The sequence below is a fragment of the Mauremys mutica genome, chromosome 7, assembly GCF_020497125.1.
Source record: "Mauremys mutica isolate MM-2020 ecotype Southern chromosome 7, ASM2049712v1, whole genome shotgun sequence".
In the NCBI taxonomy this organism is placed as follows: domain Eukaryota; kingdom Metazoa; phylum Chordata; order Testudines; family Geoemydidae; genus Mauremys; species Mauremys mutica.
In genome coordinates, this window is record NC_059078.1 from 47,117,045 (window position 1) to 47,141,960 (window position 24,916).

Sequence of the window (24,916 nt, forward strand, 5' to 3'; positions counted from 1 at the left end):
AGACACCGTGGGCCTATCAGCAGCAGCAAGGGACCTCCTCCAGAGCTTTGAGGTTCGGCTATTCGGTGCATTGGTCCCAGTCCTCACACAGGCACCCTCCGCACCCAAGGAGGCTACGGTATCCAGGCAGCCAGACGCTTCTCCAAAACACCAGCAAGTGGAAGCGGCACCGAGCCCGGGGCCATCCTGGGGACAATCAACCAGGCAGGGATCAGATGTGTCCCCGGCCTATGATGAGGGGCAAGAAGAGCAGGTGAGGAAGCACAGCAGGCCCTCACCTCCTCATCGTCCCCAGACAAAGCTGTGGTGGGCACGGCAGTTTCAGGGCCTCTCCCGATTGAACACAGGGCACATCAGGAGCTGCTCTGCAGGGTCACCCAGAACTTGGGCCTACCGGCGGAGGAAGTGGTGGAACAGGAGGATCCTATGGTGGACATCCTAAGCCCTGAAGGCCCTCCAGAATTGTGCTCCCACTCATAAAGAAAATTCAGTCTAACTATAAGACGGTCTGGCAAACCCCAGCCTCCAGTGCACCGACGGCAAGGGGGATGAAGAGGAAGTACTTCGCCCCCTCCAAGGGATACGACTTCCTATTTTGTCATCCAGCCCCCTGTTCACTGGTCGTCTCAGCCGTGAATGAACGGGAGCGTCATGGCCAGGAAGCCCTGGCCCCCAAGGCCAAGGAGGCTAAACGTTTGGACCTCTTTGGAAGGAAGGTCTGCTCCTCTGAGGGCTTCCAATTAAGGATTGTGAACCAGCAGGTGATCCTAAACAGGCACAATTTTAATTCCTGGGCAGCAGTTTCCAAATTTAAAACTCCTTGCCTCAGGGCTCTCAACCTGAGTTCACGGCCCTTGTGGAAGAGGGAAAGGCAGTTCCCAAGACCTCTTTACAGGCCTCTCTGGACGCGGCAGACACAGCAGCAAGAACAACTGCCTCAGGTGTGGTGATGAGGTGCTCAGCGTGGCTTTGGGCTTCAGGCCTTCCGCCAGAGGTCCAGAACACCATCCAGGACCTCCCCTTTGAAGGGTCAGGCCTCTTTTCTGACCAGATGGATGCCAGGCTGCCTAGCCTTAAAGACTCCTGGGCAACCCTCAAGTTGTTAGGAATGCACACCCCAGCAACTCAGAGGAAGCCATTCAAGCCCCAACTGTTGCAGCAATGGCAGTACCAGCCTCGCCCTAGGCAGGAGTCTTATCACAGGAAGGGCAGAGACAACAGACGCAGGCGGAATAACATGCCTAATTAAGGCCAGGGCCAGGGCAAGCCCCAGCTTGGCAACAAGCAGGGGTTTTGAAGGTGCATTCGAGGATAGCGTACCAACCCAGCTCCTGGATCCTTCCCCATGTTTCCTGGACCGCTTGTCCCACTTCTACCAGGCGTGGTCCCGTATAACGTCGGACCGTTGGGTCTTGCGCACGGTACAAGTGGGTTACATGCTACAGTTCTCCTCTTTCCCTCCTACCCACCCCCTTCCCCGTCTCTCTTCAGGGACCCTTCTCACGAGCAACTCCTTATGCAGGAGGTACAATCGCTCTTAGAGGCGGGGGCAGTGGAGGAAGTCCCTCAGGAACTAAGGGGGAAGGGTTTTATTCCCATTATTTTCTCATCGCAAAGGCAAAGGGGGGCCTTCGGCCCATTTTAGACCTTCACGGGCTCAACAAGTTCTTAGTCAAGGTTCGCTTCTGCATGGTCTCCCTAGGCACTATTATCCTGTCACTGGATCCGGGGGATTGGTACGCTGCCCTCGACATGAAAGATGCGTACTTTCACATCACTATTCACCCCGCTCACCGGTGGTTCCTGCAGTTCACCATAAACCAGCACTATTACCAGTTTGTGGTCCTCCCGTTCGGCCTGGCGGCAGCCACCCACATGTTCATGAAATGCATGTCAGTAGTGGCAGCCTTTCTGCGAAAGAGGAGAATACAGATATACCCATACCTCGACGATTGGCTCCTCGTGGGTCGGTCCGAAGAGGAGGTCTGTTCCCATGTGACAGTGGCCCTGGACGCGTTCCACAAGCTGGGTCTTCTCGTCAACATGCCCAAGTCTTCCTTGATACCAACGCAAAGGCTGGAGTTCATTGGGGTAGTTCTGGACTCGGTGCAGGCGCGAGCGAGCCTCCTAGCTGCCATTTCAGCATTCCACCTGGGGGAATCCGGATGCTCTGCATTTTCTAACCCCATGGTGGTGCTGTTCCTCAAGGGACTGGAGAGAGTGTTCCCTTACTCATGCCTGTCGGTTCCTCCCTGGAACCTTAATCTGGTCCTTTCCAAGCTTATGGGGCCCCCGTTCGAGCCCCTGGCCTCTTGCTCTGTCCTTCACCTCTCCTGGAAGGTGGCGTTCCTGGTGGCCATTACGTTGGCGACAAGGGCACAAGCATCCTCAACAGCTTTTCTGGCGCACATCCTGATCCAGGAGATCTGTAAAGCAGCCACCTGGTCATCAGTGCACACATTGACAGCCCACTACGCAGTCAACCAGCAGGTCAGAGATGATGCAGCGGTTGGCAGGGCTGTTCTTCAGTCAATTGCTCCATGACTCCTACCCTCCTCCTATGGTAAGCTTGTGAGTCACCTAATGTGGAATGGACATGAATAAGCACTCAAAGAAGAAAAAACAGTTACCTACCTTTCGTAACTGTTGTTCTTTGAGATGTGTTGTTCACGTCCATTACACTTCCCACCCTCCTTCCCCTCTGTCTGAGTCTCTGGCAAGAAGGAACTGAAGGGGGGTCGGGTCAGCAGAGGTATATATGCACCAGCATAGAGGTGCCACTCTAGGGGGCTCCCCTGCCAACCTGATGGGAGCCGCTAAGGGAAAAAGTTTCTGACGTCCGTGCACACGGCGTGCGCGCACCTAATGTGGAATGGACATGAACAACACATCTCGAAGAACAACAGTTACGAAAGGTAGGTAACTGATTTTTTTCTTTCATATGCATTGGTGCCATTTCAGACCCCACCTTTTATCTCCTACCTCAGGTTGAATTTTACATATAAAAAATTCTTTGATTGTCTGGACTAAATAATTCTTCATTTACTTGACAGGGAGAGTATGTGTCCTGTCTCTTGTCTCTGCTTCGTCAGATGTCAGACACTCATTTTCAACATTTACTGGACAACTTCCAGAGCAAGGATGAGCTAAAGGTAGGATATAACTTCATGGTTTTTAGAAGCAACTATTAAATATTATCCTCAGAAATCAGATAGATGACAATGCAGAAAGTGTTTTCACTTATTCTGCTGAACATCCACATTCACTACAGATATAGTCACTATTTGTTTCATATACTTAGTTTATTATTATTAGAGAAAAGGATGGTCCAGTGGTTAGGGCACTAGCCTAGAAGTTGGGAGTCCCTACCTCCAGCCCAGGCTTACTGTGTGACCTTGAACAAGCCACCGAAGGTATGTCTACACTGCAAAGAAAAACCCATGGTGCTGAATCTCAGACCCTGGTTCCATTGACTTGGGCTCACGGGACTTGGATTGCAGGGCTCTAAAAATAGCTGTGTAGACATTCACACGTGGGCTGGAGCTGAGGGGTAGGGTCTCAGACCCTGGGCTCCAGTCCGAGCAGGAACATCTAAACTGCTATTTTTAGCCCGGTAGCCCAAGTCCTGCAAGCCCAAATCTGTTGACCTAGGCTCTGAGACTGTGCTGCAGGTTTTTTTCTGCATTGTAGACATACGCAGAATCTCTCTAGTATGTCTACACTGCAGCTCGGAGGTGTGATTCTCAGTGTGGGTAGACAGACTCACGCTAGCTCAACTTGAGTTAGTGGAGTGTGGATGTTGTGGCACTAGCAGTGGCTCAGGGTAGCTGCCCAAGTGCAAGCCTGCCCAACCGTTTGGGTCTGCGCTCAAGTGACTAGCCCAAGCCAACGCCGCAATTTCCACACTGCTATTTTTAATGTGCTAGCATGAATCTGTCTACCCACACTGGGAATAACACCTCTCAGCTGCAGTTAGTTATACCCATAGCACTTCCCTACCTCATGGCAGTAGTGTGAGGATAAATATATTAAAGATAGCAAGGTGTTCAGATCATATGGTAATAGGGAGCAGATAAATACCTGGGATAGATATCATTGTGGAACTTTGTGGAACATAGCCTGAACTACAGACTAGTAGTCTATACAGACTAGAAAATCCAAAGTAGTTTATTCTGCAACCTATTGAAGGGCATGGAATATACATAGGAGCTCACTTAAGAAAAGGTTTGAAGTTTGTTCTTTTGTCAAAAGATAATTATATTCCAAGGCTGACTTTTGACAAGCAGAGAAAAGTCAACAGCAAAGTTTTCCTTGATTTGTTGGAGTATTGGCCAGCCTAATCCACCTGGTATGCTTCGACAAGCTCTCCAAATTCCCATTGGAGAGTGGTGACCTAAATCATAGCTATTAGTGGCCAAGAGAGAGTTGCTTAGTACACAGTTTATGCACCCTCATTGGTGGCTTCCCAACAATCATCTGCTTTGAGGTGTCCATCTCAAAGGGAGAGAAGCCTACCTTTTACCTTCACGTCTTTATGAAGGCAGCATGTCTCAGACCACAAGCACTCAAAGAAGAAAAAACGGTTACCTACCTTTCGTAACTGTTGCTCTGAAGTGCAGAATAACATCAAGAAGCAATACATAAATCTGATGGAAGTAACAGTCATGCTGTCACTTTCCTTTCACAGTATGATGACGGGGTTATATACAAAATGTTTTTGTGGCTAGTGTGACAGCTCAGTAATAGAGTGAATAGTAATACCAAACTGACACCATGGTAGAAACCTGTTAAAACACTGAACAAACAAGGTGGAACAGGATCTGAAGTGCTTTTGGAAGAGGTTGTCAACTTCCAATTATTGTATATACCAATGAAAATTTATCCTGAGACAGGCTGGGTGGTTCAGAGATATAGACTTTGGGATAACAGAGCCTCTTACCTCTAGGTGGCTAGGTTGAATGGAGCACAAATTGGTAGTGATCTAAGGGTACGTCTACAGTACAAAATTAATTCAAACTTATTCTATTCAATTTTCGGAAGCGATTTTATACATTCAGTGTTGTATGTCCCCACTAAAGCGCGTGAATTCGGCGGAGTGCGTCCACAGTACCGAGGCTACAGTACCGAATGCGTCCACAGTACCGAATGTCAGAGTAGTGCACTGTGGGAAGCTATCCCACAGTTCCCACAGTCCCCGACGCCCATTACAATTCTGAGTTAAGCTCCCAGTGCATGATGGGGCAAAAACATTCTTGCGGGTGTTTCTGAGTATGTGTCGTCACTTGCTTCTCCCTCCGTGAAAGCTACGGCAGACGCCATACTGCCAGCAGACAGTGCAGTACAGTGCACCGTCTGTCTCCTGGTACTATGAATCCACCTCGCATGTCCTATCATCTTTCTATCTACTCTTTTATCTAACCATTTCCTGCCTTTTTTCGGCCATCATGAACTGAGCATACAGCTTCTGCTGCAAACTCTGCTCTCCCGCTATTGCAGCTCTAGCGAGCTTCTCGCCTTTGTGAAAGCTACAGAAGACAACCATTTACCGCCTTTTATCAGCCATCTTGAACCGAAGAGCTCTCCTACGTTTCGCGCCCTTTTTCCAGGACTACCCGTGCAGGCGCCATAGCAAGCATGGAGCCCGCTCAGATCTCCGCTGCAGTTTTGACCATTGTACATACCTTGCGCATTATCCAGCAGTATGTGCAGTACCTGCAAAACCGGGCGAGGAAGCGACAACAGCGCGATTACTATACTGATGAGGACATGAATACAGACGTTCCTAGAAGCACGGCATGTGGAAATTGGGAGATCATGTTGGCATTGGGCCAGGTTCATGCCGTGGAACGCCGATTCTGGGCCCGGGAAACAAGCAGACTGGTGGGACCGCATAGTGTTGCAGGTCTGGGATGATTCACAGTGGCTGCAAAACTTTTGTATGCGTAGGGCCACTTTCATGGAACTTTGTGTCTTGCTGTCCTGTGCTCTGAAGCGCAGATACCAAAATGAGAGAAGCCCTCACAGTTGAGAAGTGAGTGGCCATTGCACTGTGGAAGCTTGCAACGCCCAACAGCTACCGGTCAGTCAGGAATCAGTTCGGAATGGGCGAATCTACTGTAGGGGCTGCTGTGCTGCAAGTAGCCAGTGCAATCATTGACCAGCTGCTATCAAGGGTAGTGACTTTGGGAAATGTGCAGACCATTGTGGATGGCTTTAATGCGCTGGGGTTCCCTAACTGCAGCAGGGTGATAGTCGGAACGCATATCCCTATCTTGGCCCCGGCACACCAGGGCGGCCAGTATGTAAACTGCAAGGGGTACTTTTCCATGTTGCTGCAAGCACTGGTGGATCACAAGGGACCGACATCAACATGGGATGGCTGGGAAAGGTGCATGACCCTCGCATCTTCAGGAACTCTGGTCTGTTTGAACAGCTGCAGGAAGGGACATACTTCCCAGACCAGAAAATTACTGTTGGGGATGTTGAAATGCCTATAGTTATCCTCGGGGACCCAGTTTACCCCTTAATGCCATGGCTCATGAAGCCGCACACAGGCACCCTGGACAGTAGTAAGGAGCAGTTCAACTATAGGCTGAGCAAGTGCAGAATGGTGGTAGAATGTGCTTTTGGACATTTGAAAGCGTGCTGGCGCAGTTACTGACTCGGTTAGATCTCAGCACAATCAGTATTCCAGTTGTAATTGTTGCTTGTTGTGTGCTCCACAGTATCTGTGAGAGTAAGGGGGAGACGTTTATGGCAGGGTGAGAGGTTGAGGCAACTCGCCTGGCAGCCAATTTCGCACAGCCAGACAACAGGGTGATTAGAAGAGTGCAGCAAGGCGTGCTGTGCATCAGAGAAGCATTGAAAGCCAGTTTCATGACTGGCCAGGGTACAGTGTGACAGTTGTGTTTGTTTCTCTTGAAGTTACCCACCCCCCTATATATATGAAAGGAAATAAAGTCAAAATTGTTTAAAAACTGTTCTTTATTATTTGTTGCACAACACATTGAGAGAAATCAGAAGGTGGGAGGGGGGGCGGGGGGAGGAGTATTGGGTTGGGGAGTGGAGGAGGAGGGAAGGACAAGTCTAGAAACCAAATCAAAAGTTCACATATGCCAGCTTTCTGCTGCTTGGGCGATCCTCTGGGGCTGAGTGTGTGGGTCCCCATAGCCTCCCCCCTTGTGTTCTTGGGTGTCTGGGTGAGGAGGCTATGGAACTTGGGGAGGAGGGAGGGCGGTTATACAGGGGCTGCAGTGGCAATCTGTGATCTTGTTGCCTTTCCCGCATTAGATCCACCATACAGCGGAGCATGTCAGTTTTCTCCCCCATGAGCTTGACCATAGCGTCCTGCCTGCTCTCATCACACACGTTCCTCCTCTCTTTGTGTTCCCGTAATGCTTTATGGGACTCCGCAATTGTTTGCCTCCACACATTCAGCTGGGCCCTATCAATGCGGGAGGACTGCATGAACTTGGCGAACATGTCATCCTGAGTCCATTTTTTCCGCATTCTAATTTGGACCAGCCGCTGGGACGGAATAGATAAGGGCCATGTTGAAACATTTGCACCTGTGGGAGAAGAAAAAGGGAGGGTAGTATTTTAAAAGATATATTTCAGAGAGCAAAGGGGACACTCCTCAGTGAAACAGGCAATTCATAGTACACAGCACATGTTCTTTCTGTACAAGTTAGCATTTTGCCTCTTATACTGAAGTGCCTTCCACTTTGGTGTGAGTAAGCCATCACACACGGCCGGGCAACAGAATTCAGCTTGCAGGCAGCATAAGGGCACGCAGGGTTCTGCTTCTTCTACATTCATTTCAATGCTTTCAAACTGCCAGGCCCCCTTTCCCATAGCAAGCAATGCCTGGTGGGTTTGCCATATAAAGGGAGGGCCTGTGAGCTCTCTGGGATGATCGCTTCACACAACACACACACACCCACCGCGTGGCTCCGATGAGGCTCTGAGCAGGGATGAGCCCTTTAAACTAAACGTGAACAGCCCAGCGCAGCTGGGTTCTCCCGCCCCCCACCGCATGGCTTCAATCAGGCTCTCACTCACCAGAAGTACCTTCTCCAGGGTCATGGTCCGGGAGCCCACCTTGAGAGTGGGGAGAGGCTATTGGCTCCAGCATTAAGAATAGTTCCTGGCTAGGGGGGGAAACAGATTCCCCACTTGCCGCCTGTGCACTGTTCTCCTCCAATGACTCTTCCTCCTCATTCCGTGCAACTCCCCCCTTGCAGGTGTCCACGGACAGTGATGAGGTAGTGGTCGTGTCACCCCTCATAATTGCATGCAGCTCACAGTAGAAGCAGAATGTATGGGGATGTGACCCAGAGTGCCTGTTCACCTCACTGGCTTTTTGGTATGCTTGCTTGAGCTCCTTGATTTTTGAACAACACTGCTCTGTGTCCCTGGAGTAGCCTCTCTCTGTCATGGCCCTGGAGACTTTAGCGTACGTATTTGCATTCCTTTTTTTGGAATATAGTTCTGCCATAACAGATTCATCTCCCCAACATGCAATGAGATCCAGTACCTCCCATTCGGACCATGCGGGAGCTCGTCTGCAAATCCGGGACTGCGTGATCTCTTGTGATGGTGGACTCTGCATGGTCGCCTGTGATGGTGGACTGTGCTGATGGTCACCTGTGCTGATGGTGACCAAACAGGAAATGAAATTCAAAAGTTCCCGGGGCTTTTCCTGCCCACCTGGCTAGTGCATCAGAGTTGAGAGTGTTGTCCAGAGCGGTCACAAGGGAACATTCTGGGATAGCTCCCGGAGGCCAATAACGTTGAATTGCGTCCACAATACCTTTAACACAGGATTGCGATCTCAATTTAAGCGCTATTCCACTTGCCGAGGTGGAGTACAGAAATCGGATTAAAGAGCCCTTTAAATAAAAAAAACGGTTTGGTCATGTGGACGGAATCATTTTTTTTTCGAATTAACTTGGTTAATTCCAAAATAACCGACTAGTGTAGAGCAGGCCTAAAGTTAACTTTTGATGACTTCTTCAATAGTCCACATGATAAGAGTTGGCACTCTCATACTGAGTCTTAAGTAGACATGGAGTATACATAGGAATAGAGCTTGTTGGAAATTTTTGTGGAATTTTTTAACAGAAAATGTTGGTTTCATCATAATTGAAATATTTCTGAAAAAGTTGTCAATTTTGATCAAATTTCAAAACAAACAAATATTTCAGATTTCCAAATTTTGCTTTGGGATTTTAATTTTTGCTTTGAAATTTCAAAATTTCATTTTGAATTCTATTTTATTTGTACCTGTTTTTATTGTTACATTATTTTATGTTAGTAGCATTGCACATTATGCACTGTAGCTACTGACTCATAATACTATATAATAGTTTAAATATTCTATTTTTAATATATATTTTATTTTTAAAAACATTAAGGGCGCTATTAATATGTTTCAGTCAGTACTAAGAAGCAGCTGCCTTTAATGATATTTACTACATCTACATGTCATGAAATAATATTATGTATAATAAAAATAAAAAAAAATCAAATCAAATTTGAAACAAAGTTTTGAAATTCCAGAACAAAAAACAAGCTTCCAAAATAAAACTGAGAAATCCAAAATGAAATTTCAAAATTAATATCTTCCAAAACTCTATTGGGGGGCCGAGGGGAGAAGAATTTTGGGTAATTAGGAAATTTCAAAAATATTTGTTTTCTACCTGAATCAGAAGAAAGGAATTTTGAAATTTCCCATAAACCAGAAATTCGAAGTTTTGACCAGCTATATTGAGGTGTTCACTTAAGAAAAGTTTTGAAGTTGTTCTCACCTGACATCACAAATACCACTATCACAGCTAGCAACCTTCTTGATAGTCTCAGTAAAAAGACCTGTGATTAAATTGGCTATGGAGATAGAAATGGAACTATGTTGGTGTAACAATAATAATGTATACCCCTTTTATGGGTTGAGAGGATTACTATCACTGTTATATAAAAGTGAAAAATGAGGCAGATAGTGACTTGCTAAGTGATTTATTCAGAGTCAAAAGGTAAGTCATTGGCAGAGCCAGGATTTGATCTCAGGAGTTTTTCCTCAATCCTTTGCTCAGGACTACATCACAGACACAGACAGTCTCTCTCTCTCTCTCTCACTCTGAAGTGGTCCTTTTGGAAACAGACATCTGGGTGGGATGCCTTTAGCAAGTCCTTTATTCTTCATCATAAATGCGATCTTATATTACCATATTACATAACCTATAAAAGATTTTTTTTTATTTTATGACGGGGTGCCTAGAACCATGAAAACATACCCTTTTTAATATAAATTAAATAAATAACAATTCCTCCAAAAGGCACACTGGGAACTCAGACCAGAATTCTGCATGATACTATTGAAATGTCATATGGAATAAAGTAAAATGAAGTTCTGCATTGTAAGCTTTAAAATATAGGAGAATGCACTTGCTGAAAAAACTGTATCTGCCTCATTCCCATATATGCTGCTTCCATGTTCTGAGCTATGTAGAGTAGTGACACAGGGATCAAGCAAGGGAAACATAATTAGCTTAATTGTCTTGGCTGTGGCTAGGAAAGTACATTTGCCTACAGCTGCCACTGCTTATTATTCTCTTCTTTCTGTGTATTAGGAGTTCCTGCTGAAGATTTTCTGTGTGTTTCGAAACCTGATGAAGATGAGTGTCTTTCCTCGGGACTGGATGGTGATGAGGTTGCTCACCAGCAAGTGAGTGAGGACATGTTTAAAGCACTGAAAGTTTGTATGAAAACTCTGTGGGTGCTCTAAATTAGGGCTTCTCAGTCCCAGAGAAACAGTGTGTTTTAGTGGACTGAGGGATGGGACTCTATGCAGGAACTCCTCCTGAGTACTAATCCTGGTTCTGCAAAATTACTTAAGCTATCAGGGCCAAATTAGGGCTTCTGTGAATGAATGAGTTTTACATGCTACCAGTGGGCATGCATACTATATAGTTAATACTATAAACTTCTTCTTTTTTTCACAAAAACCAAGTGCAAATAGGCTTCCTGTATGTAAATTCTATCATTTATGCACACAAGTGATAGTGAGCTAAAATGATTTGCCCAAAGTTGGTCACATACGGAGTATATTTACCCCTTTGTACATCTGCCCCTTTGTCTGTTTTCCCATCTGTAAAGTTTAGGTAATTGCTTTGCTTAGGTCCATTGCTTTGAAGACAGGCAACACTCTTGAAGTGTCAAGTAGAACTAGATACCAATTCCAGTTATCTTTGATTGTATCCACAAGTACCCCTCAAATCCTTCCCTGACCGAGGGAGGCATGGTTTCCTCTTGCCATGTGATAGATGCACTTCATCAATAGTCCGAGGTGCAAAGAGTGACAGCCAAAAAGACTGGATCTACCATTTCAGCCAAGTTACTAAAATGGAAGGAGCTTCTACGGAATACATAGCTCTTGGATATATAGTGCTCATAGTCTTAATTTTCCCTTTACCTACATTGTTACCCAGGGGCGGCTCTAGGAATTGCGCCGCCCCAAGCAGGGCAGCACGCCGCGGGGGGCGCTCTGGTGGTCGCCGGTCCCGCGGCTATGGTGGACCTCCCGCAGACGTGCCTGCGGAGGGTCTGCTGGTCCCGCGGCTCCGGTGGACCTCCTGCAGGCACGCCTGCAGATGCTCCACCGGAGCCGCGGGACCAGTGGACCGTCCGCAGGCATGTCTGCAGGAGGTCCACCGGAGCCGCCTGCTGCCCTCCCGCGGCACGCCGCCCTCCCGCAGCACGCCGCCCCAAGCGCGCGCTTGGCGCGCTGGGGTCTGGAGCCGGCCCTGTTGTTACCTTTCTGTCATCATTGTGTCTCAATTTAAAAAACAGCAACAAAACTCACCAAGGAGTTTTCTCGCAGTCTGTGCCTGGTGCACTACCTTGGGCTGCTCCTGGCAGTACCAGCATCCCTATTGGCTCTAAAACTGCTCTTTGGGTGAAAGACCAGAGCAACTCAGCTTAGATCAGTGGTGGACTCAATTTTTTTTAGAAAAGGAGGGGCAGACCGCAGTCCTTAAACCAGATGACAGAGTATCAGATTGAAATCATTTTTTGATCATGCAGTTATCATTTGGGCTTGAATTTATTTAGTTTTGTTTTTTATTTTTGCCTTGTCAAGCTTTTTCTGTTGTTTTTAGGAGGTAGCAGCAGCAGGCTGAGAGCCAGGATTATACCCAGAGGCTGGGATTACCTACTAGTGTCTCATTTTATTAGCTAACCTAACTGTAGCATCACAGTTGACTAACTGAAGTACTGGAGGGGTCCATATTGCAAGTTGATGTCATGGACCTGTTCCTGAAGGCTGATTGGTCAGCTGTGGTGTTGTATGTTCTCTGAGTTCACAGTGCTAATGGGAAGTGAAAGAAGTGGCTTCAGATGTTGTGGACCCCCAGGTTACATGCTGTACTGTAGAAAAAGAGAAATCCATATAAAGTAAAAAGACCAGGTTACCTAGATAGCCTGATCCTGCTGGCGTCGCTTAGCTGGAAATCTCTTCAGGTTGAAATAAGGTGCATTTATCAATGTCACTGAAAGTGTCACACGAATGAGATGCTGAGCTTTAGCCTATTACTTTTTTATACCAAAGCAAATTAGACTTTGTTAATTCTTGCACGTTGTTACATGATTTATTCCCATTTAATTAAAGGCTTTTATAACTTACTAAAAAAATTAAGTTTCCCAGTGAACCCAGAGCTTACAAAATATTACCAAAAATGTACAGAGGAGATCAATTTACAGCAAAGTCCAAAAACTGTAGAGGATTGTGCCTCCCTGAAAAATTCTGCCTTTTTTATTAAAGAAATGCACAGAAACAAACATAAATAAGTTATGTTTGTCCCTTTATTTATTAACTGTAGTACTGGACTTTTGAAAATAAACTCAAGAATTACAAAGATACTCTTCCGTTTCCAAAATCTACAATATTTTAGGAAAACATATTTGTGAATTCTGCCTTGCATTGTTTAATATGAAGTCTTTGTTTAAAAAAAACACAGTGACCTTTATGGTGATATCTAGAAATGACTGAAATATAACAGAAATCACCAGTGCTCAGAGCTATTCAAAGACTCTTTGAATGTGATTTGTACTGCAGATTGAAAAGGATCTTTTTTTTAAATTATAGTATCATAGTTACAACAGTCCAGTACCTGTCCTCTGCCCTGCACAAGAACTTCACAGAAACAGACTTTGATTTTAAGGTAAGGTTTGAAATCTGGAAAATTTCATGACATCCTTTAAAACCAGCAGCAATGCAGGAACAGTGGTTACTCTATGTTAATGGATTATGTTCACTATGTTTGTTAGCTCAGAAAATAAACTAGCTGATACAGAAAGTCATCAAATTCTGCTGAGTCTTTGACTGAACTGGGAAATCCTGGAAGAGCAAAAGCATTATGAATTCTAATGGTTTGAAAAGTGAGACCGCTTGCATTGGCTAAAGGCAAGAATGTATAGTGTCTAATGTAATTCAAAGCACACTCTATGGTGTGGTTTAGGGTATGAAAAAGTGTTCACTAGGACTATTTGAAACTACCAAACTCATTTCACTTTTGGCCCAAAGCAGAATTGAATTCAGGTGTCAAGAGGTGAAAGGCCTATGTTTGAAGCCCCAGCACTCCCTTGCTGCTGGGTTCTTTTAATTGTCATTTCCTCCAGTATTTGTATAATTCCTGGCACTGATTTAACTTATTTTATTATTACATCTGGTTTATTTAGACATAATTATCTACTTTCCTCTGATTTAAGATGGAACAACCTGATGCCTTCTGTAAAATGTATGCATGGCATGTATGTTTGTGTTCAGAACTTGTTCTGCCTTTGGACTATCATGTGTTTAATTTCCTTCCTGTTTTCTAGGTGTGGAACTCCTATTTCAGCTTGGCAGTTCTGTTTATAAACCAGCCAAGCCTGCAGCTAGAAACTGTCACTCCAGCTAAGAGAAAGAAGATTCTGGACAAGTAAGAATCTGATCTCCTTGCCTCCGAAACTCTGATTTTTTCCATCACCTCAAAAGTAGGACAAAAGTTTTTATCACAAACTCCCATACATTACAGGCAGTGGGAGGAATTGCCCCAGAAAAATCATAAGTAGAGATCATAGGACAGCTATTCAACAATTAGATGAATCCCTTGATGTTCTTAAAAAAGTATAACCTTGGTTTAAATATTAATTTAATTGCATTAGATCACCAACTTGCTGTATTTTGTCCCATTAAGGGGTTGTGTCTATGCCGTCTCTTTCAGATATGGCGACATGCGAGTGATGATGGCATATGAGTTGTTCAGCATGTGGCAGAACCTGGGTATGTCTCTCTGTCTCCTGTTCTCCTCCTAATCACCAAAATTAAAGTTGTCTAAGAATTGCATTACTAATATTCAGCTTTAGTGGTGTAAAACCACAGAGCTCATGCTGGGTTTTGTAGTTTCTTCAGGAATTTTTAACTAAAAAAAATGACTTTCTGCATAGCTCCATGGTGATATTTTTCTCTTTTGAAATAACTCATGTTTGAATATTTTACTCTCAAATCTTGTAGTGACTGGTTTCAACAGCTTTTCTTTGGTATTCCCAGATGATGTACTGCATTAGCATTTGGAAAGCCCTGCTATTGTGCTGCAATCTAGTCTAGTATTTGAGATACGCTTGTACACTCTTGACTTTAATCTGGTCTATGTTGGCACAGCTGAAACTAAACCTTTACAGCTGTGTCCAATTTCATCCATTTGGAAATGGTACAACAGAACAAGTCAGAGTGATGCAGAATTCTAAAAGTGCACAGTTAGCGATCATGTACAGACGTGACATGCAGTAAAGTGCATATTTATGAGTGCTGTATTAATGTGTCTAATAAGCATGATAACAAATTCTCTGTTACTGGTTAAAAAAACAAAAGTTTGCCCACAATTATGCAATATTTTTTACACCAGTTGTAATAGACTTACATTTCTGTAAGTCATTTGAATTTGTACCACATGATATTTTGATTAAGACACTGGAATGTTACTAAATCAACACAGCATATATTGAATGTACTAAAACTAGCTAACTGATAGCTCACAAAATGTGATTGTAAATGGGAAATCATAATCAAGCAAGTGTGTTCTTAGTGGAGCCCCACAGGGATCTTTATTGGCCCTATGCTATTTAACATATTTGTCTGTCTGGGAAGAGTACATACAATCATTCCTGGTAAAGTTTGTAGATGACACAAAGATTGGGTGAGTAGTAAATAATGAAGAGGATAAGTCACTGCTACAGAATGATCTGGATCACTTGGTAAACTGGGCGCAAGCAACAAATAAGCTTTCAATGTGGCTACATATAAAATCCTACATCTAGGAACAAAGAATTTAGGCCTTACTTCTAGGATGGCGGGGATTCTGTCCTGGCAAGCAGTGACTCCAAAAAGGACTTGGGGGTCATGGTGGATAATCAGCTGAACAAGATCTCCCAGAGTAAAGCTATGGCCAAAAGCGCTAATGTGTTTCTTGATTATAAAAAAAACAGGGAATGTTGAATAGGAGTAGAGGGGTTATTTTACCTCTATATTTGGCACAGGTGCAACTGCTACCTGAATATAGTGCCCATTTCTGGTTTCCAAAATTCATGAAAGACATTGATATTGGAAAGGATTCAGAAAAGGGCCACAAAAATGATGAGAGAATTGAAAACATTCCATATAGTGAAGGACCCAAGGAGCTCAGTCTGTTAGCTTAACAAAGACAATATTAAGGGATGACTTGATCTCAGTCTATAAGAATCTGTGTATGGAACAGGTAACAGAAGGCTCTTCAATCTGGCAGACAAAGATATAGCAAGATCTAATGGCTGGAAATTGCAGCTAGACAAATTCACCCTAGAAATAAGGCATAAATTTTTAACGGTGAGGGTAGTTTTCCATTGGAACAACTTACCAAGGGCTGTGGTGGATTCTCCGTCACTGCCAATTTTAAAATCAAGATTGGATGTTTTTCTAAATGATATGGTCTAGTTCAAACAGGAATTAATTCAGGGAAATCCTATGGCCTGTTATACATGAGGTTAGATTAGATGATAACAATGATCCCTTCTGGCCTTCAGGGGTGGCAGGTTTGTATAATTTTTGGTGGTGCCCAGAATGGGTCCAAGTCCCCGCTCACCCCCCACACACACACATACCTGCCTAAGGCTCTGAGATGGAGTTTGGGAGCTAGGTGCAGGCTCTGGGCTGGGGCAGGGGGTTGGGGTGCAGGAGGGGGTTTGGAGTGCAGGCTCTAGGAGAGAATTTGGGTACGGGATGGGTGCAGGCTCTGGGAAGGAGTTTGGGTTCTGGATGCGGGCTTTGGGCTTGGACAATGGGTTGGGGTACAGAAGAGGGAGCGGGAGGGGTGTTGGGGTCCTGAACATTGGTGGAGCCGGGCCCCCCAGGCCCTGAATTTGCTGGAACCCAGGCACCAGGGGCCCATACAACTCGCCACTCCTGCTGTCATAATCTACAAAATGATGAATTGTGCTTATTTCTGATCTAAATAACATCATCTGGTTGAAGTGAGCTGGGATGCAGTGTAGCATCTTATGGCATGTGCCACATCACATTGGCAGGGAATGTATCACATTGACTCCACTGTATTAGTTATGTTAGAAACACACTTTGCTTCTCATTATTTGTCTGAAAAGCAGATAGCCATATTCATGAAATTGTTAACAGGCTTAAACAAATGTCACATGCAGCTTAAAAGACAAAATCCAGTACTTCTAAATTGTAATCATCCAGATCATGATTCTGAGGAATAGACCAAACTGTCTGCTTTATGCTTCACATACACAATGACAGAAAAGAAATAAGAGTTTTAATATTGCAGAGTTAATAACATATGCTCCCCTAAGGATTAAAGTTACTATCTCTTTAAATCAAAATCATTCTTTTCTGCTTTTCCTGATTTATTTATTTCTCTCTTCCTACCCCTGCCTTTTTGCAATTGTGGGACCACCTAAGAGGCTGATTAATTTACTAGAGGAAAACCTCCAATATGTAGGTGTGTGTTGGATTCCCAATTTAACCTGAAAGATAATTTTGGGGAGAAATGATATCTCAAAACAATATTGCCCTATCAGTGGGGTTTTTTTTCAGATAATTTTGTTTTATTTACTAAAGTTTCACAGTGGAAGCACACTATAAAAGTGATTGCTAACAATGCTGTATATTCCTGCTACTTAGAGGTGACACTGTTTGGTTCGAAGTCAAGGTTCTTGTCCATTCGATTGCAAATTTCACACCACTGAGGTTAAGGAACTCTAAAAAGTCTAAAGGACCTGTAGCTTATCCATTAAATACTATTGCCACAGTTCCTTTGAAAAAGCCCTTTCTTCTTAGGAGCCCGAGCCCCCAAAACAGCAGTGGAATCTCTCAATCTTCTCTGGCAGAATGAATGTGTGCTGGCACGTAAAGGTGGAGCAGCTATTGAATGAGTTTCCCTGTAGGATCTGCGGTTTCTGCTAAATGTAAAGATTAATTAATGTAAAGATAACCAGGCAGACTTCACCATGGAAAATGGAAAACTTAAAGTAGGATTGATTTGATAATTTTTGGAGAAAGAACCTGTTTGCTTCTTTAGGCTTAATTCAGGGACAGGTTGCATGTTCTTTACCAAAGAGTCTCACCTTCTTCTCAGCAAGGAATGATAAAAAAGGAAGGCTTTCATTAAATGTAACTTGCTTTGTGTTGCCCAGGTGAACATAAAATTCACTTTATCCCGGGAATGATTGGCCCCTTTCTTGGTGTCACACTGGTCCCACAGACAGAGGTCCGCAACATCATGATCCCCATCTTTCATGACATGATGGACTGGGAGCAGAGGAAAAATGGCAACTTCAAACAGGTGAAATAGTTTTCCAGGCTCTTGCTATATCCTCTGTTGTTCTTCCCTTCTGCAACACTGTACTAGAGGTACTGCTAGTTTGTTTCTGAATGTGAGGGAGCTGTTGATGTGGATGGATAGATAGACTGATCCTAATTAAAAAGTAACATCCTTTACAACACTGCTACCAAAGTCCCACATTATATGAACATTTCTATAAGGCATTTTCCAAGTAGCCATTTCTCCTATTAATACAGAACACAGTGTTGCACTCACTGCACACGGAGCAAGGGAAAGTGGATTTTCCTTTGCCAGCTGGGCCCTATTTGCAGAGCAAACAGACAGCAAATTGCATGGCCGCAAGGACTCCCACACCACCCTGAAAACCCTTGGTCTCTACGTCCCAGCCTCGGCGTGTAAGCGGTTCAAACCGCAGCAGCCGCAGGGCCAGGGGAGCCAGCCTCGGCAGGACCAGTCCCATAAATGAGCCAAGGGCTACAAGCGCTGCCTGAGCCACCCGCCTCCACCCTTTGCCCAGTCGGGCTCAACCCATAATAAGCAGGGGGCCAAACGGTCATTTTGAGGGTGCACCCGAGGGCAACCTACCAGACTATTCCCCAGATCCATCTTTCCCAGTGTTCTCCTACTGCCTTTCCCTCTTCCTGCCTGGACGGCTATAATCTCAGACGTAAGGGTCCTTAGCACTGTGGAACAGGGTTATGCCCTCCAGTTCCTTTCTTCCCCCCTGTTCCCACCCGCCTTCCCCGTCCCTCTTCAGAGATCATGAGAGTCTTCTCACACAGAAGGTAAAAGGGTTGCTTACAGCTGAATGTGGTGGAAGAAGTTCCACTGGAGCACAGGAACAAGGGGTTCTGTTCCTGGTACTTTTTAATCCCAAAGGGAGAGGGTGGTCTATGGCCCATCTTGGACCTGCGAGACTTCAACAGATACTTAAAGAAGCTAAAGTTCCGCATGGTCTCTCTAGCTTCTATTATCTCCTCCCTGGATCCAGGAGACTGGTATGCCGCCCTCGACTTGAAGGACGCATACTTCCATATAGCGATCTTTCAAGGACACAGATGCATCCTCCGGTTTACGGTGGGGCCCCACCACCACCAGTTTGCGGTCCTCCCATTCAGCCTGGCAACAGCACCGAGGGTGTTCACCAAGTGCATGTTGGTGGTGGCAGCTTACCTCAGGCACCGAGGTATCCAGATCTACCCGTACCTCGATGACTGGCTCGTCAAGGGCAGCTCTAGGTCTCAAGTCCAAAGGGATGTTGCGGAGCTTCACTATGTGCCCTCTCTGGGTCTACTAGTAAAAGACAAAAAGTCAATGTTAGTGCCAGTGCAGAGGATAGAGTTCATCAGAGCAGTCCTCGACTCAACCTGCACCAGGGTGTTCCTGCCACTGGAAAGGTTCCATGCACTGACAAACCTCATCGCGGAAATCTCGGCATTCCCTCTGACTACAGCCAAGGTCTGTCTGCACCTGCTGGGCCACATGGCAGCGTGCACTTACGTGGTCCACCATGACAGGCTCTGGATGCGGCCCCTGCAACAGTGGCTGGCGATGGTCTATTCCCAGTTCCGAGACCCCCGGAAAAGATCATTGCTCTTCCCCACACGATTCTTACCTCGCTGAGGTGGTGGACCAACCACAGATCAGTCCTGGAAGGCATTCTGTTTGACAACCCTCCCGACTCCATCAAATTGGTGTCAGATGCCTCGGACCTCAGCGGGGGGGCACATATCGGTGTCCTCCAGACTCGGGATGTGGTCCCTGGATGAAGCATGCTTACACATAAACATCAAAGAGCTCTGAGCAGTCCAGCTGACATGCAGAGTCTTGCCCCACCTGTTGAGCAAGTTGGTACGAGTCCTGACAGACAACACAGCCTCAATGTTCTACATCAACAGACAAGGGGGACTGTGCTCATCAGCTCTCTGTCAGGAGGCCCTCTGTCTATGGGACTTCTGCATCAGCCATGAGATCCACCTGGAAGCTTGTCACCTTCCCAGCATCAGAATTATGCCGGCAGACCAGCTCAGCAGGGCTTCTCCCCTCAACACAAGTGGTCGCTCCATCCAGAGGTAGCCTGCATGATCTTCCAAAGGTGGGGAACTCCCCAAGTGGACCTGTTCGCTACCAGACAGAACAGGAAATGCCACTGGTTTTTTTCTCGTCAAGGTCTGAGCAATGGTTCCCTCTCAGACGCCTTCCTCCTGTCGTGGTCAGGGAGCCTGCCCCTACACGTTCCCTCCGATTCCGCTCATCAGCAGGGCCCTGGCAAAGATCAAGAGAGACAAGGCACAGGTCATCATGATCGCCCCGACATGGCCTCGCCAGCACTGGTTCAGCATGCTCATGAGCCTGTCAGTGGCCCCTCCCTGGCCCAGCCCAACCGACTGGACCTGCTGTCATAGGACCACGGTCGACTCCTGTACCCCAACCTCATGTCCCTCCACCTCTCAGTATGGATGCTGCATGACTGAACCCAGAGGAGCAGACCTGTTCAGAAGGAGTCCAACAGGTCCTCCTGGAAAAAAAAAAAGCTCTCAACTAGACTGACTTACCTGGTCAAGTGGACGAGGGGTTCCGCCGCCGATTGTCAGAGCCCACTCAGTGAGAGCGCAGGCGTCTTTGTCGGCCTTCCTGGTGCACATCCCTATCCAGGACATCTGTAGAGCTGTAACGTGGTCCTCTGTTCACACATTTACCACTCATTGTGCCATCACTCAGCAGGCCAGGGACGACACTGTTTTGGCAGAGCTATGTTGTAATCTACATGTCAGTGAACTTCCACCCTCCTCCAGGGGTACTGCTTGGCAGTCACCTAATATGGAATGGACATGAACAAGAACTCAAAGAAGAAAAGACAGTTACCTTTTCCGTAACTGGTGTTCTTCAAGATGTGTTGCTCATGACCATTCCATGACCCACCCTCCTTCCCCACTGTCGGAGTTTCTGGCAAGAAGGAACTGAAGGTTGGGGGAGCCAGTGGCACCCCTTATACCATGCCATGCGGGCACCACTCCAGAGGGCACCAGAGCTGGTCCCCTATGGATATTACTGAGGGAAAAACTTGCAGCACCAGTGCATGTGGTGAGCACACACACCTAATATGGAATGGATGTGAGCAATACATCTCGAAGGGCACCAGTTACGGAAAAGGTAACTGTCTTTTACGAAAGTAGGTAACCATTTTTCCCCCTCTTATTGACAGGCAGGACAGGGTAAGATTCTACTTGATACATTCGTTTATAGAAAATCCATATCTAGGTATTGATAAAAACAAAGAAAGTGGATGACAAGGACTCCTGTAAGAAACAAAAAAGCCTCTCTCCACAGGGAACCCCATTTTACCCCTCTGCTCAGCCAGAGGATAATTGAACTCTGAGGTCCACCTCTTCCACTGACCCATATGAGGCCAGTTGTTTCACTGACTCCACTGAGCCATTGTTTTGTAGATTTGAAAGGGGTCTGTTTTATTACAGATGCTTTTTTATATCAGGGCAGAAATCATCCATCCGTAAAATCAGACAACTTGCAGAGCATAAGAAATTATCCATGAAACACAATCTCAGCCTTCTTGATGTTTGAAATTTACCTTCTCTGCAAACACAGTTAATTTCTAACCCCTCATTTCTCCCTGATCCAGGTGGAAGCTGAATTGATTGATAAGCTGGACAGCTTGGTATCAGAAGGAAAAGGAGATGAGAACTACAGGGAGCTCTTCAGTCTACTGTAAGCAATGCCTGTCTCCCTTCATCTTGCATGTTACAAGGTCACCTTAAAAGGCTTGGTGAAATTTCAGTGTAATGATCCATTGTAAAGTACCAGCAATGGAAGTGGCCTCCCTCAGAACACAGTAATGTACAGGGACTTTTGGCAGGTTATCGTGACATGGGCCACAAATCAGAGAGGGCTATGAAAAAGCTTGCCATCCCTTTTGCACTGACAAGAATATAAAAATATTTTTTGTATATTTCATGCAATAAAATCTAGTATCGATGCTGCATAGGTTACAGTATCCAGTGTGCCAAGTGGTTTCCACGTTCCTATCACAGACACACTAGACGTGCCAGTGCTCAGCTTTGTGACATCACTGTGTGAAATCATAGTCTTCAGACTGTTCAGACAGACAGCTAAACCATCAAGCAGTTCAAACCTGTTTTGGGGCATCTAGGATTTTCCTCCATTTTCTCCCTTTGCTTATCTTGCTCTTGAAGGTCATACATTAATTGAAAGTTGGAAACTGCTCCCTCCAAAGCCTGTCAGTTCACAGCATTTCCAGTCCCTTCCAACCCAAGAAACAATAATGATAGTAGGCGGCTAACCTGAAATCTCAAGATCTGACCCTCCCACATTGTTAGTTCTAGGGTGCTGAGCTGTATGTCCAAGTCTGATTTTCAAATGCCTCCCTTGTTGGATGCTGATCTTGGTTTGAAGGCATATATTGTGACCCACTCTGATCTCCACTGAGTTAAATCTTGACTCTTTAATTGATCCAGTGGTCCCTCTGAGATCAGTAACAGAATACAGGGCAAATTTTCAAAAGGATCTCAATCCAGTCTCCATTTATGTGCATGCAGCTTGATGTATACAAACATCTACATGCATTGTTGGTGCACCAACACCTCTGGATGGAAATTATAGAATTTACTTGTGCACACACATCATTTTGGGTATGAAGGTATATCTATAACCTGTGCACCTCTCTGTTAATACACAGAAAGTATGCACTTGTATTTGAGTGCACACAAATGGAAACCACTTTTTGGAAGTTTGGCTCCATCAGTATACATGCAAAAATGGCAAATACATTTGAAAAAAAAATAATGGAAAAATTGTTTTTCTTTTTATTTACCTGGCAAAAACAATGTTCTGTGTTTCCCTTGCTTCGGCTGATGATATCTCTGATAACAGTTGTGAAGCAAGATGTTGAACTGGGATTGCTCATTAGAGACCAGAATTTAACAGTTTAACTGAGGAGATAAAATGTGTTACAGTGGGTTTAGGCTCCTTCCCAGTCATAGCTTTCCATTGCTATAAGCAGCTACCATTAGCAGCTTGGGAACCAGTTTTTGTTACGTTCAATGTTCTCTTTCCTATGTTTGAAACAGTATTGTGATGGGAAATTTTACCTTTTGCTGCCAATTCCATCTTTTCTTGTCTTTGCTTCATGCTGCATGGAGTAGAACCCAGCTCTTTGGGCCCTACCCCAGGTAAGACTGTAATTCTGTCAGTCTTCTGTATGAGAGAGAAAGAAAGTTGCTCCTGGCTCCCTGTAGGATCTATACCATTTCCAGGAAAGCCTCATATGCTGCCTCTTCATTTCCAAACAGCCTGCTGGAGAAGATTGAACAAGAGACGTGGCGGGAGACTGGCGTCTCTTTTGTTACATCAGTTACTCGCCTCATGGAGCGTCTCCTTGACTACAGGTACCTGGTCACAGCAGTAAAGTGTTCTGAGTATAAGTATTCTAGCATTCTGCAAGAAGGGTGTACAGAATTAGTAATGCACCAAATTCTTTTTGTATAGAGAACTGTTTTGTATTGGTTTTAAAGCAGTCAGTTAATTCGGTGCTGTGGAGTAATGTGAGTGCAACCATTACACAGAACTGTTGGTTTCTGAATTAAGACAGTGGATGCACACGTTCTCATTTAATTCTTGTTCATTCTTGATAAATTGTCAGAATGAAGAAACTGGTGTTTAGTTTACTTGATGATAAGGCTAAAGGACTATAGAAATGTTAGAAGTTATTAATTTGACTCTCTTCTTAGAATATTTGGCCCTGATTCATCAAAGCCTAACACCATACCTTCTAACTCAGCTAAGGGAGACATTTTTAAAAGCAGGGCCCCATGTATTCCATGTCTCAGTGACCATGGAAGCAGATAGTGTTCTGTGCCAGGGTTGAGACTCACCACCGCGGTGCCTCCCGCTGGTCACTCCGAGAATTAGCTCAGTCCTTGGTGGGGTGCCCACTGCTGGTGGTGTCCCATCTGTCCTCTGCTCCTTTGCTGTTGTCTGGACCCAAGTTGCTTCCTGCTCAGTGGCGTCCTCTTCAGGACACTGCCCTCCAGCAGTGCCCACTGCTCCGGTCTCACCCCCTTCCGGGGGTCTCTGCGCCCCAGCCACCATGGTCAACCACACCCCAATGTCTAACCCCTAGCGTCAGGGGTCTGGTGCAGTCCACTATCACCACATCCACTGGCTGGGTGTTCATGCAAGGGGGGGACCCAGGGACCCTTTGGTGGCAGCCTTCCTGCCCTCCTTCTCTCCCTTGTGCGCCTCTCTCCCTGGGCCGCTTCCCCTTCGGCCCCTTTGCACTGGCTAGGCCCTTCCCTCAGGGCCTGCAGCCTGGCAGGTAGCGGGCTGGAGTTCCCTTCTACTCCCCCAAGCCTGCCCAGCACTGCGCTGTCCCAGGTGTAGGTCTCCTCACTCAGGAGACAGACCTTCCCCTCTAAGGGTCTGGGAGAGATTGCTTGCTGCTCTTCTGGGCAGCCTTTATATAGGGCCAAGCTGAGCCCTGATTGGCTCTCTCCAATCTCGTCCCCCATTGGCTCTCAGCCCTTTCCTGATTGGCTGCCGGCCTGCACAGCCTCTCTGGCCTACTCTAGCCCCCTCTCACATGGGGGTGGGGCTGCCACCCCACCACATGTTCATTAATCTCAACATTCATTTATTTAAAAAAAAATTTCCAACCTTAATGGTTGTAAAGAAAATCTTGAAAGTGTGAAGAGAACGTAAACAGATGATGAAACAGTAGTGAACTGTCCCATTCATCTTCGTGGACTGTTATCTCTGGAACTTAAAGACCAGAGTTTAACTAATAATTGGCTGTTTTGCTGTTGATCATTGTAACAGAAATATTTGGCTAATGTGCTTTATTCAACAATCTCAAATAATTTTCCATGTTCATGTGCCAGAAGCCCCAGTTGTCCCCACCCACATGACAAAACCTCCAGTAGTTCTTCAAATGATTGTTCATATCGATTCCAGTTAGGTGTGCGCACGCCACATGCACAGTTGTTGGAAAGTTTTTCCCCTAGCAGCAC

General features: G+C 45.6%; 1 protein-coding gene and 1 long non-coding RNA gene across 4 annotated transcripts in view; one reads left to right on the forward strand and one right to left on the reverse strand.

The window, feature by feature from the left end:
* Positions 1 to 24,916, forward strand: part of DOCK3 (dedicator of cytokinesis 3) — a 641,328-nt gene that overhangs the window by 522,182 nt on the left and 94,230 nt on the right. Inside the window, exons 27-34 of the mRNA XM_045024316.1 lie at positions 3,054 to 3,152; positions 10,629 to 10,723; positions 13,142 to 13,217; positions 13,876 to 13,976; positions 14,262 to 14,320; positions 17,725 to 17,873; positions 21,514 to 21,599; positions 23,201 to 23,296. Of these exons, the coding sequence (XP_044880251.1) occupies positions 3,054 to 3,152; positions 10,629 to 10,723; positions 13,142 to 13,217; positions 13,876 to 13,976; positions 14,262 to 14,320; positions 17,725 to 17,873; positions 21,514 to 21,599; positions 23,201 to 23,296 (761 nt within the window). The remainder of the gene's footprint in view (positions 1 to 3,053; positions 3,153 to 10,628; positions 10,724 to 13,141; positions 13,218 to 13,875; positions 13,977 to 14,261; positions 14,321 to 17,724; positions 17,874 to 21,513; positions 21,600 to 23,200; positions 23,297 to 24,916) is intronic.
* Positions 12,334 to 20,766, reverse strand: LOC123374393. Of its 3 annotated transcripts, none has more exons than XR_006581090.1 (4): positions 20,429 to 20,766; positions 19,489 to 20,138; positions 19,047 to 19,166; positions 12,334 to 12,423 (listed from the first exon to the last, which is right to left on the reverse strand). It is a non-coding gene; the product is annotated as an uncharacterized LOC123374393 (long non-coding RNA). The 3 variants fall into 3 exon arrangements; XR_006581089.1 differs by lacking the exon at positions 12,334 to 12,423 and adding an exon at positions 17,234 to 17,490; XR_006581088.1 differs by lacking the exon at positions 12,334 to 12,423 and adding an exon at positions 17,719 to 18,004.